This window comes from Alligator sinensis, unplaced genomic scaffold (assembly GCF_000455745.1).
Source record: "Alligator sinensis unplaced genomic scaffold, ASM45574v1 scaffold1092_1, whole genome shotgun sequence".
In the NCBI taxonomy this organism is placed as follows: domain Eukaryota; kingdom Metazoa; phylum Chordata; order Crocodylia; family Alligatoridae; genus Alligator; species Alligator sinensis.
The window spans coordinates 1,225,681-1,238,553 of NW_005842252.1; the positions used below are offsets into that span (position 1 = coordinate 1,225,681).

At 39.3% G+C, this 12,873-nt stretch overlaps 1 protein-coding gene across 3 annotated transcripts in view; it reads left to right on the plus strand.

Moving 5' to 3' along the window:
* The window catches only part of GSTCD (glutathione S-transferase C-terminal domain containing), a 164,314-nt gene that overhangs the window by 145,728 nt on the left and 5,713 nt on the right, over nt 1-12,873 (plus strand). For all 3 annotated transcript variants that reach the window (XM_025208781.1, XM_025208780.1, XM_025208779.1), the window contains exons 9-11: nt 6,117-6,250; nt 7,255-7,285; nt 12,151-12,220. In XM_025208781.1, coding sequence (XP_025064566.1) covers nt 6,117-6,250; nt 7,255-7,285; nt 12,151-12,220 — 235 coding nt within the window. The remainder of the gene's footprint in view (nt 1-6,116; nt 6,251-7,254; nt 7,286-12,150; nt 12,221-12,873) is intronic.

A 12,873-nucleotide genomic window follows, 5' to 3' on the forward strand; every position in this document is an offset into this window, starting at 1 on the left:
TACACATAAAGCAGCCTTAACGAACAAGTAAATATGGTAAAGTATGGTGGTATATTAACCTTTCATTTTGAACCATTTGAGCTATTTATCACATTCTGAATTGTTTTGCCATTTTTATTTTCTGTTACCAAAAAAAGTTTAAGTCAGTCTGTAAACTGTTCCCCTGAAAGGTTTGTTTGTTCCTACTTTTTTCTCCAATTGAAATCATGGTCTTTGTGATGCTTTACCCACACTAGCTCATCATGAGCGTCTCGGACGGCCAGAGCTGACTCGAGGTGATTTAGAAATTGCTCGTTCGTTAGGGCAGGCTGGTGAATGGAGAGGCAGACAAGGTTTAATGGTTGCAAAAACGTTTACTTACGCCGCTTGTAGTTGCGACGCAGATGGTCCTGTCGTCTGAACAACTATGTGAGTTGTTCCAGCTGGCGAGGCCCAAGCCAGTTAATCCGTCCGCAAATCAAGCCGGCGGGAAAAGGGTACGTCTGGGATTGCGCTCGGCGACGGGAAGAAGGATCGATAGGTGATCAGTCTATCGATCAGCTAGCCGCAAGTCAGATCTCTTTAGAGGCACTCTGCAGCGTGCTCAAAGTTCTTCGACTTGGGCGGAAGTCACACGAAATTTTAAACGGCTAGCAAGCCAATTACTAGCTGCCACATGTGAATAATTTAGAACTGGCCAATAGCGGGAACTCTTTGCACCGTGCACTTCTGTGCTGCAAAGAAGAAATGCATCCTGCAAATTGGCGGGATGTCTCTTGCACCGAGGTTCTTCTGCTGCAACAGAAAACCTTTACTTTTGCAAGAGGCTCTCATGTGGCGGAAAATTCCACCGTGCCGAGGCACCAAAATCACTGGGTTGTGACAATGAGGTCAAGCAGACACTTGTATTAATAGGTTGGTTAAGAATGAGAAGGAGGAACAAAACAATGCTTAAGGAACAAGAACTTTTTTATGAATAAAGGCAAGAGAAAAATCATGAAATATGGATGTAAGGAACATTTATATTTATAAAGCCACCAATTTTTTTTCCCCTGAGCTGTAAGATGAGCACATTGAAGGCCATAAAGTAAAAGTTAAATCCCAAAGCTCACAGCAGTGTTCTTGAGCAGTCTTTCTGCATTTTTATAACACAGTGGTCGCGTCTACATGAGGCACTAACTGTTCAGTAGCCTAATAAGATTGTGTAGTAGCATGTCATAGCACAAACATGCACAGTAGCGTCACTAACAAGACGTTCATTGGTGCTACTGGACAGTAACAACAGTTACTGTTCATTTATTTAGTACTTGATTATACAAATATGAAATTAAATGTGCAGTAACCACTATGCATTAATGAGCATGTAGATGTGCCCAGTGTGTTTAAATTAGTTACAGTATATGCAAGGGTGTTTCAGAAACTAACGGCAAAACATCTGACTGTGCTGTAAGACTTTGACAGACAGGAAAACCACACATAAGCATCTATAGCAGCATTGTCAACCACCCCCATCACTTATAGCTATGTAGAGAAGTGGTGTGCTCCTATACAAAATTGCTGCTAGTTCTTGAATCATCCTCATACTTATCATTGCCTTTGCATATCTGTTACATTGCCTGGCTAAATGGTCTCCATCCAACCAAATGCATTTCAGTATAGCCACGGACAAGGTAATTTGGGTTGCTGCTGAAAGATGGGAGACTGATGTCCCCTTTTCTTGCTTTCTAAGTCAAAAGAAATCACTTCATTATGAGCTCTCAATGTAATGCTGTGGCAAAAATGGCTATCGAGATTCTTGAATATGTAAAATGGGGAATACTGGGCAGGAGTAAGTAAGTGATCTTGCTTGAGAAGACTGCTACCAAAATATTGCGTCTGGTTCTGGTCTCCACACTTCAAGAAGAATGTGGAAATACTCGAAAGAATTCAAAGGAGAGCCAGGGACAAACTAACACACTTTTCCAAACTTTAGGGTGGACAATGCATTTGGCTTAGCAAAAAGAAAGTTGAGATCCTTATGCAGGTAAAAGCATGTCTGAAGGACCTCCAATTTTGCTTGCAAAGCAAGCAAGCTGAAGTTAGACAAATTCAGCATTAGAATAATTATTGTACTGGGTGAAGTGGTGGATTAACAGTCTCTTGGAGTCTTTAACATGTTTTATTTTAGCTTCTGAGAGAACTACTATGGCTTCTGTGTGTGCGGGAGAGACTGCTTTGAAAATTATTGCCATGGTCTGTTCCAGTCTTGGAGTTTGAGTGTCCAGCTGTTCTTTCCTTTTTTTTGTGAATGTGGGGAGAATAAGATTGCCTTAATTGATTTCAGCATGCTCATAACTCTTCCCAGTTATCAGTAGAGACTGTAACAGAGTCTCATGCTGCAGGCTGTTGCCTGTGGGAGTAAAAGCAGAAAGCTTTCCCCAGTTCACAACCGACCAGATGTGGAAGGAGTTTGTCATTTTGAGATAAGCCTTAGCTTTAGATAGGACAAGGCGGACTAGTGTTCTGGGAAGGTAGAGTGAATCATCTTTATTTAATCTGTAGTTATTGTGCCTTGCTCACGTGGCCCAGGGTCAAACTGATCGCAACGTTTGGTGTATTGTTTCTTTGCTAGGAGGATTAGCTGGGCATATCTCACCTTTTTAATTTCCTGGGCATTTCTGGGATTCAGGCATTGGTGTCACCTTGGTCCCTACTGTTCTGTGCCTGTGGCTCAGTACAGTTTTAATCTCCTAAGGACTAAAATATTTTAGGATATGTCTACAGTGCAGGCTGTAGTATGGAGTAAAGATGCCCAAGCTAGTTTTAAAGGATTGAGTACTAGAAGCAGTTCTAGCCACAGCAGCACAGAGCTTAGCATGGACTAATTTAGCCACAGGGAAAAATAGATTAGAATATGCATTACAGACATATGTTAAGTATTGCATTGTTTTATTTGCTTTTATTCTGAAGTCTGCCATTCTCCCTTCCTTTTCCCTTCATCCAGCAATAGCTATGATGCCACTTTCCTATTTGAGAGACCAATATCATATCTGTTTTTGGATCAGCTAGTTGGAAGGTATAAATATATGTTCTCTAATTCTAAGTACAGAGCTATTTTCAGATTAGTATCTCTTGTCTTTCTGACCATTTCTGTGTAATCCTAGAGTATGTTTGCTCTCCTCTGGTGGACCATGTTTGCTCTCCTCCGGGTCTTTCTGGTGGAGCATCGCAATGTGATTCTTCAATTCAGTCTTTAAAATGAGTGTCTTTTTACATCTTTTAAATTTTGCGCATGCTCTATGATTGGCTATTTGTATACATAAACCAGGATTTCTGGTGTTGTGTACATTGTTTTAATTAACTTCTGAGTTGTCGTGTTTAATTAGAAAACACACTGCAACTGACTGTATATGGAGATAAGAAAAAAAAATGTAAATGCATTAATTTTTCCTTTGCTTTATAAACTTTCCTCACTGCCACTACATCATCACCCCAGATAACAAAACCATCAGGCAACAGAATTAATAAAACCATGGTTCCTGTACATGCCTTTCTCAAAATGTGATATATCTATAATGCACCAAGGCCCTCGTGGTGACTATCTGAGTGAAACTAAACAGCACTTACACACTAGAATGAACTCTCACAGAAAAAAATATAAAGGACAGAGATGCACATAAACTGTTTGGGGCATATTTCTCACAGAACAATCGCTCCCTCTTTGACCTCGCTATCATGCTCAGGGGAAATCTACCTTGAAAAGGCAAACTTAGGAACAAAAAAGTCAGAAGCTGACTGGATACCAAGGACTTTACACTTTCATCTTTCCGTGAAGAAGGGTATTTTTGCCTTATATCTTCGAATCATCAATATTATGCACGGCAAAATATTCCTGAGCTATTTTAGGTTGTGAATCAATACCTAAAGAGTTTTTCAGTTTTCCTTTTCTCTGTGAAATGGTGGTATTATACGATCAGAATCTGAGGATTTTTTTTAAAGCATTTCCTCTAATTTATACTATTTGATTTGTATATGTAAAGCCATGTTGTATGTGGAACCCATTTACAACAGTACTTTGTGCACTTTTTATTTGTGTAAAACAACTCTACTGTGTTGTAACAATGGGATGGAAATTAAATCTGTAGCAATATGAGACAACTTTTAACCTGCTAGTAGCTGGAAACAGTTGCACACCCAGTTGCACGCCTCTCTCTGTTATCTCAAATCATAAGATAAACTCATTCGTTCACAGGAAAGCAAACATTAGACTAGGAAAGCAGTCTGATTTCACAAACTGGACGTTGTGTTTAGAATATAAAGATTCTAGCACGCAATTTGTAGGCCTTTACAGAGGTGGGGGATTGTCAGTTAAATTTGTTTCATAGGAATCTTTTTGCTTTTTATTTTAAGGAATGTACAGAAAATCCCTCCTGAGGACTTTTTCCTGTATTTAGGTAATCTCATTGGAGCCATTCACAGAAATTAGCTACATGGAATTATTCGTATGTGTAAAACAACATGTATGCATGAATGTTTTCAGGATCAGGCCCTAACTTGTAAATCACTGTTTAGAAACAAAGTGGATTAAGGTTGGATTGTGTAGTTGACAACAACTGAATGAACTGATGTAGCCGCATTAAGTTGCGTTGACATCAGCAGTCTGACTGTATGTAGTCAGCCTTATTGCATTAGTGCTGCTGCTCTGGAGGTCTGGGTCCAACATTTGTATCAGAACTTCAGTCAAGAGAATCAGTTTAGTCTCAAGCAGGGATGGAAACTTTCAGACAGAAAACGTAAAAGCTTTGAAAAGTTATGGCTGCGTTAGAAGGTCCTTGGAAGGGGGAGAAACTTTTTTGCAGCCTCTAACTATAGCAGGAGTAATTTTCATAATGCCTGCTACATCACTAGATGACACACATAACGGAGCTGTGAAAGATTTAACTCATCTTTGGAACAAACTTGGCAACAAAAGCTGTCAAACAAGCAAAACGTATTCATTTTTGTTTAAAATAGTTTTGTTCTACCTCTGAATAAGAGATTTGTCTTGTACAAGCCAGCTCCTTAGTTCTCTGCATGCTACAATGCGGAGTTAATATATTTTGTAGATGATTCTTCATCTTTTCCCATAGGCATTATTAGGGTATCACAGATTCCACAGTTCTGCAAGTCTGAAGTGGAGAAGACTAATAGGTCTCATATGGAGCCCCCTGTTAAAAAATATTATTTTAATAATTACCTGAGTGCTTGAGAAAAATGGGCATTGTCTGTATTATGGAGCAGTTTCCATCCAAGAGTGACTGTCTCTAGCCATCAGATTTCTTATGTAGTTTGGCTTTAGGAGGATTATGCAGATTGCATCCCTTAAAATGAATCAAACTGTTCTTCTCTGTGTGCCTTCCCCATCCCACAGCCTTATGGGTGGGTGAGGAGTAGGGGAAACAATGGCTTCACCTCCTACGATTCCTTTTGCATCCAGATAAAACACCAAAGGAACTGACCTTGCAACTGTGACTGGCCCTTGCATGGGATATTATGGGGGGAGTCATCTGGTATCTTTCCACACTCTCAGGCTGGCCTGCCACAAAAAATAACACTTTAAATACATTTCAGGGTAGGACAATCCATCACTTAAAAAAGAAGGAAGTGGACAAAATGATGGCAAAACAGATGAACAAAAACCTTTACCTGGTCTATTGTCTTGGATAAACAAGTGCCTGTTTACCATACCCTTCTGCTAAAATGGTGCCATCTCTTAAACCTTTAATTCAATAGATGTATCCCTTTGTCATGGCTTTGTAGAAGCCAAATGATCAAACATATATTACAATTTACCTTTGAGGAGAAGTGATACTAAATGTGAACTGAAAGTATATTTATTACCTAGTGCTGTTTTTATGTGGTTTTTTATTAAGAAATTCAGCTTTGAAATACTTCTATAGATATCTATACACTTCTTTGTTGTTCTAACCCTCATGAACTTGTGTATTTGAAAAATTGTTTTATGGTTTTCTATTTTTACTTGAGTTGATGTCATATTATGTCATATGTCCCTGCCATTAAATGCATTCTGTCAGCCAAAAATCTGCTAAGAAATTAAACTGTAAGTGAACATAACACTACAGTTAAGGTTTCTTGGGGTTTTTTTTCCTTTATTTTAGGTTGCTCTGCACGCTTGTGGAGTGGCAACGGATATGGTGATTGAGCACTGCATCAAGGCTCACGCAGCCTTTGTTATCTGTCCTTGTTGTTACGGTTTCATTCAGAACACAGCAAAGTTTACATTTCCACGAAGGTAAATAATTCAGAGGCTGCAAACTTTAAGTTTAAAGTTCCACTTTAAAAAGTGTGGGGGAGAAAACCCCCCAAATATACAAATGGACAGTTAATGTCAAACTTTTCCCTGTTAAGCTGCTGTCAGCGCTGAAAAAATTCTAAGTTTAACTGTCCAGGAAAAAACAGGTTCACGTCACTGGAACCACAAAAATTCCTTACTCACAATCCTGCACTACTGCCTATTCTCCATGCATCCATAGCTTAACAAAATAGGGTTGTGTTATTAATCCCTGGTTTTAGGCTGAAGGCAGATCTTTATGCTATCACATATACAAATGTTATTTAGATGCAATGCTAGAAAATCTACCATACGGACTTCCAACCCTGAGATCTTGGCATTATGGAGCTCTTCTGAAAAGTACTGCCTTTCCGTTTGTTCAGATTGATTAGCTTGTGCTTATGACAGCACTTCATGCCATTGTCATTCTAAATCCTGGGTAGTTATTTTTTCTTTTATTTGTTTTGGTCTTTCAGAGAACAAGGAAAATATTTTTAAAAGCAGGATAATAGGATTTAAAAGCTGCAAAAATGTACAGAGGGATGTAGTAATAAATATAGTACTTAAAACTAAAAATAAATTAAGTAAAGAATTATTTAACGTCATCTTTGTGACGACTGACAAGTCCTGGATTGACAGACACAAAAGGCATGTGTATATGTAGATATATGAGCATATCTGTATGTAGCATAGGGTATTTAGATGAATATATGACTAAAGTCAATTATACTTTGCATTTATAATGTTTTACAGATAGATCTTCTATAAATATGATAAATAAAATGGCACGTAGCCTGTCTTTTCTACTTAAGTGACTTAAAACTGGCTTCAGTTCTGCTTTTGAATACTGCTTCTTACAGATGATCTATTTTGTTTAAAAATCAATCAGGTGCTTAAAGGCTTCTGCTATTTTCAATCTTTGTGATTTCAACTTTTGATTGAATCAGTCTCTTTTTCTGTTTCAGTCATCGGTTCAAGGAAGTTCTATCCTATAAGGTATGTAAAAGATGTTTGCTGTGCTATAGGTTTTCTGTATTGTGCCTTTTTTCTATGATTTGTTGTGAAATAAATAATCTGTCTGTCCTTTTAATCACAAGGGTGAATGCATGGTGTAGTAATGATGTTTAGCAGATCTCATGTGCTGACATTCCTTTGCTTTTGTAAAGGCTTTTCCCAGTAAAATAAAATGATTTCTTCAGAAAAGAACTGTATGTACAGATAAAGTACAAATGACATGGTTCTAAAGTACATGTTTTAACAAGTATCAGTTAAAATGTTGCAGATGCCAGTCATTTTTAAGGCTTAGTAGAAATATTTAATGTTCTTAAGTATATAGCCCTTAAGTGTAAATGCATGGGAACATTTTGAAGAATGCATGTTTCTAGGAACCTCATTTTCCTATTGCTTGTTTTATTCCTACAAGCTTCAACTTGCTGTTGTGCTTGGAGATTGGGATCGGAATCCCAGACTTCACATGTGCCAGCAAGTTAAAAGGGTGCTGCTAGAAGCACAGCATTGGGAAGCAGTCCCCAGTGCCAGGCTCCCTGCACCAGCTGAAGTACAATTGGATTCTGTCCTTGATCCCAAAAATCTCACTTCCTGCCATGCATGTGTGGCATGACAGGATGCATCATTGTTGGAATCCCGGATCACATCCCATTGTGCCGTTAAATAAATGTTTGGCAGTGCCCAGAGAGTCCTAAGCAAGAGGGACTATGAAGAAGGCTCTCTAGGAAATGGGGAAGCACAGTCCAAAAGTCAAGAAATTACCATAAGAGCAGAGGTTCTGAAGACTGTGTTGAATGAAACTGTAGAAGAAAGGCATAAGTATAGCAAATGTTTTCAGCGCCCAGGGATCCATCCAAAATCAACTACTGGGCACGGGCCCCCGCTCCTTCCTAGATACACCCCTATGGCTGTGCAACATGGGGCTTCCCCCACCATGGTAAAGACTCAGGGAGGGGACCATACTGGCACCTGTTCTAAGTCAGCCTCTGGGGCTGACGCCTCATTCAACCTACTGAGGAGAGGAATAAACTCTTGTATACCCAGTGGATTTTCCTTCATTTGCACTCCAGTCATTTTATATAGGGAGTGATTAGTAACCCATAGTGCAGTGAAAGCTTAGGGTTTTTTTCTGCACGTCTGGTTTATGTACCCTTTACTAATTGGCATGGGAAGAAATTTTATTGCTGAGGTTGAGAATGTTAAAAGCAGCCTGTGGTAGTTAGATTTGTATCTTCCATTAATTTATATTCTGTAAACTGCTTTGAAAAATTTCAGCCAGACTTTTGGGCCTTTTTGTTTTTTAACATCGACAATACCATAATTCAGGTTTGCACTCAGGAAGTTTGTTTACTAACTTGATATTCATGCTAGTTTTGTTGACAATATGAGAGAGAAATGGAAGAAAAAGGTGGCAGATTGGAAACAGAAGGTGCACATACAGTTTTTATACAGTGTTGTTTATGTTTTCTCTTCTTTTGTTTATCTGTTTGTCTCATTGCCACCACGGATTTTTTTTGTGGGGGCCAGAATCTCCATGTTATTACTATTATTCATCTGTAGGGCCTAGTAACTCAACCAACATACAGATAATAAATGCTCCTGTTATTAATTGTAAATGACCAAGTGCCTTAAATGGCTTTGCTTATGTAGTTAGCTATGAACATTTTTCTGTATCATATTACTATACTGTCTTAGGTTATTGGCTAGTGGCCAAAGTTGCAATGTGGTCACCAGACATTAGCTGTGTTGCTCAGGTCTTTTTCAAATGCATTTTTCTTATCTTCCTTTTAGTGAGATTTATGGAGATGTCAAGGAGTATGACAATTCCCATACAATAACTAAACCTTATACTTAACAAGGCCTGTTGGGATATAGACTCTCTGTACATGGAGATGTAACACTGTTATTTATCTAGGCCTATCTGTTATAATTTTAACTTTTCTGATAGGAACATTTTGACTTATTAAAGTTGTAAAGATGAGGGTTATGATAGATGTAGACATGAACCATACCACTCTCAGAGCCTCCATTTGTTATCTTCTTCCCTGAGGGACAATTTGAAGGTAGAACCAAATCACTTCAGATATGCAGCTTTGACGACTTAATAGAACTTGAGTCCATTCTAGAGATGAAGTTAAATGCTTAACCACACAGTTAAAATGGATAGTTAAAATAGTGTCTTGATTGTCTGAGTAATGTTATTTGTACCTTTTCCGTTAGCAGGGTACATGACCATTTGCTATTGTTGTGAAAGGAAAATTATGCAGTCATCATTTAGATACAAACTTAACTTTCAGGTTGTCTTTGTAGAAACATGAGGTTTTTTCTGAATTTGTGATCTGGTTGACATTTTCAGGTTAGTTGAATGAGGTAGCTTGGTTTGATTCAGTTCTGGCATAACACGCTGCAGAACTTGTGGGGTGCAGATAGTCCCCAGTTGGGTGGACAGCTCAGAGGGAAGTGGAGAGCTCTCTGTATCCTAATTCTGCATGCCAGAGAACTGAGCTAGGCCTCTTCCTTGGAGGACATAAAGTATGCATGCCCCTAGATCCTAGCAGGATTTGCTGCCTGACATGTCAGCAGGGTTTTAATTACACTTTTACTCTTTGAGGGGTCTGCAAGAAAAATTGTCCAAGGTCAAGGCTGTGTGTGTGGGTCCCTGCCAGTACCACATGGCTGGGGTTAGCGGTGGTGGCAGCTGCAAGGAGCCATGGCCACCTAGGCTGCTTAGAAAGGCATGGGATGGCCCGGGGGCTTTGTGCGATGGCATGCGCTACGGGCTCTTGCAGGGGACGGCAAGGAGATGGGTGCTGACTGGCTGCAGCAGCTCCCCAGAACTGTCTATGTGGCCCATGGGCAAAAATAGTTGGCCACCCCTGACCTAAGTGAAGGAGCAATCCAATCCAAGATCCTCCCCCCCCGGCTATGATTTTCATATCTTACAGGAGGGGCTCTTGTCTCTTATCGGGGTTCAGCCCCCCGAAGCTCCTCTGTAATTCAAACTCTGCATGTAGGAGTCATCCTTCATATGCTCACAATAAAATGACAACAGCTTCCCATTTTGGAGTTGTTTTTACCTACTCTTGTTTTCCCTAACTTTAAAGCTTCTTCCAGTACCTTTCCACTGCCCCTGCTGTTCCTATAGCAGGGGCAGGCAATTATTTCAGGTGGAGGAGCGCTTACTGAGTTTCAGCAAGCCATTGAGGGCCGCATGACAAGCAGCCAGGGGCAGATGTATATTAATTTTCTAAATTTTTTAGGGGCCCCGTGGGCCAGATAGAATGGCCTGGTGAGCTGCATCTGGCCCGTGGGCCACATTTTGCCCACCCCTGTCCTATAGGCTTTCCCTCCACCTTTTCCCATTTACCATAGTTGGATATAATATTTTTGGTCCTCTGGTACTACAAAAAATACAGTCTAATTTAAATATGATTAAAACATTCTGGCCTAACCGTATTATAACATGGTGGGTTTGGATCGAACAAACTCATTGTTATGGCTGTGTTGTGGAGCTGTGAGCTGTTATCAGTATAGATCAACTGAATTAAGAAAGCAAATATCCATTCTTGGGACACAAAAATAAAATAATCTTTAACTTGCCATCATCTTTGAACCTTGAATAACAAGAATAATCTCTTTTGATTAAAAGGTTACATATTTAAGCAAAGCTTTTTTCCATAGTTAGGACAAATTGCTTGTGTACCCTGTATAGGGTAGAGGAAGCTCTCATAATTGTTTGATGTGATTATGTTTCTCTCTTATTTTCTGATGTTTATGCTGCCCCCATTAGAAGTCAGGTTTAACTGAACTTGCAGTCCCTTCACTTAATGCAGGAAGTGAGGTGTTATAATTTTTTTTGCAATAGCTAATCAAAGAATCAAAAAATATTTTACCTTGGATTCCTTTTAAGAGTTTTCTCTTTCTGATACCCAATAGAAAACTTACTAGTGTCCTCACATCCTTTCTGCATCCAAGTTGGACAGTTCTGGAATAGTTCTGATTGCTGTGTTCTGGCACTTGAGAGTGCATCTATCTCACCTAGTACAATTGTCAATGAAGCTTTTATTTCAGTTGTCACTTCACATTAATTTTCCCCCTTCCTCTGCTTCAGATATAGTCAGCTCTCTCATGTGTGCCTTTGACTTCCCAAAGTCTGGAAATTGCCAACATAATCCATTGTGGAACTCTTGCAAGCTTCTTTATGCCTTTTGTTTGCAGAATTGCTGACTGAAGTTGATTTAGTGCTATTGAGTACAGAAAGTTTTCCCTAAAAATCCATATAGCTGGGCTCCACTTTCAGACTGACCTTTGAACAATTTGGCTCAGATTTGAGAAGAGGAAAATATCCTGTAACTAATAAGTTTGATGCTGATTTCTTTCCCTGCTCCTAATGGTTCCTCATGGGGGGCATGAGGTGTTTCAGAGTGCCTCAAGCTCCAGTTTAACCATCCAGGGATGGGGAGAGGCCCTCCAAAATTGGCCCTGCTTACTGAAGGGCTTTGCTACTGATTGGTAGATGAGAGGAAGTTCAGAGAGTCTGAACCGTGTTATCCAAGAGCAGTGCCAGGTAAGGGGCTGCATCCTGTTCTATTGCTGATTGTAAATATGGAAAACTGTTCCAAAGGAAACATCCTTCCTCCTCCCCCCAAACCTTTATGCAAATGGATGTGTGGAAGTGGCTATAAGAACTTTATTAGCACAATTCACAAAGAAAAAAATAATTTTCTCAAGGAAGTATTGGTATTAATCTCTGGAACTAGTGTATATTTGAATTGTTTCTTGGATTCTGCAGCTAATGACTGTTTGAAAGAATGTAATGAAATAAGACCATGTTTCTGTACATTTTGTTCTAGGAGCACATGATTCTCTGCAGATTTGCAGATCAGACGGCTGTCCAGCTTCCACCCGAACGCAAGATAATAGGTATGTATTGCCACAGAGCAGTTGTTTTACAGATTACAAGCACTGTACTTGGTGATGTGCTTAGCTGACTGTATACGGGAAGAAGTGGTACCTATATCAACGGGGAGTTACCGGCATCAATATGCAGTTCAACCTAGCTTTTTAGTTTACTTGAAATTTGTGTGGTTCTGTTTTCCATTTTGTTTTTTTCACTATGGTTTATAATAGCAGTAACTTCCTTCAGGTGGGATGTTTACCTGCAACTACTGACCAGCAGGATTAAGGTACATTCTTCCTCATTTCTTTCAGTGGTTCATTGAATGTTAAAAAAAAACACGATGTTTTGGCAAATTTGGCTTAATTAATACACATCTTGATTAATGAAAAAAATGAAATGATCTAAAAAGTGAAGAAGTGAAAAGGTGCATTAAAAAAAGATGTACTTTACCAGTGCTTATAAAGAAAGGTTCCTGTTAGGTATGAGTTTGAACCAAGATCCCAGATTGAAATGCCTCAAAGGGTAGATGTTTGTGGTATGAAGCCTAAAACCTCGATCTACTGTTTACAGCTTGAGTTCTTTTCTGGTTTTAGGAAGGTGACAAATGACAAATGTTCCTAGATGAACAAAGAACTAGGTTAGCTGTGGAAAATGGAGGAAGTTGCGACTTGCTGAA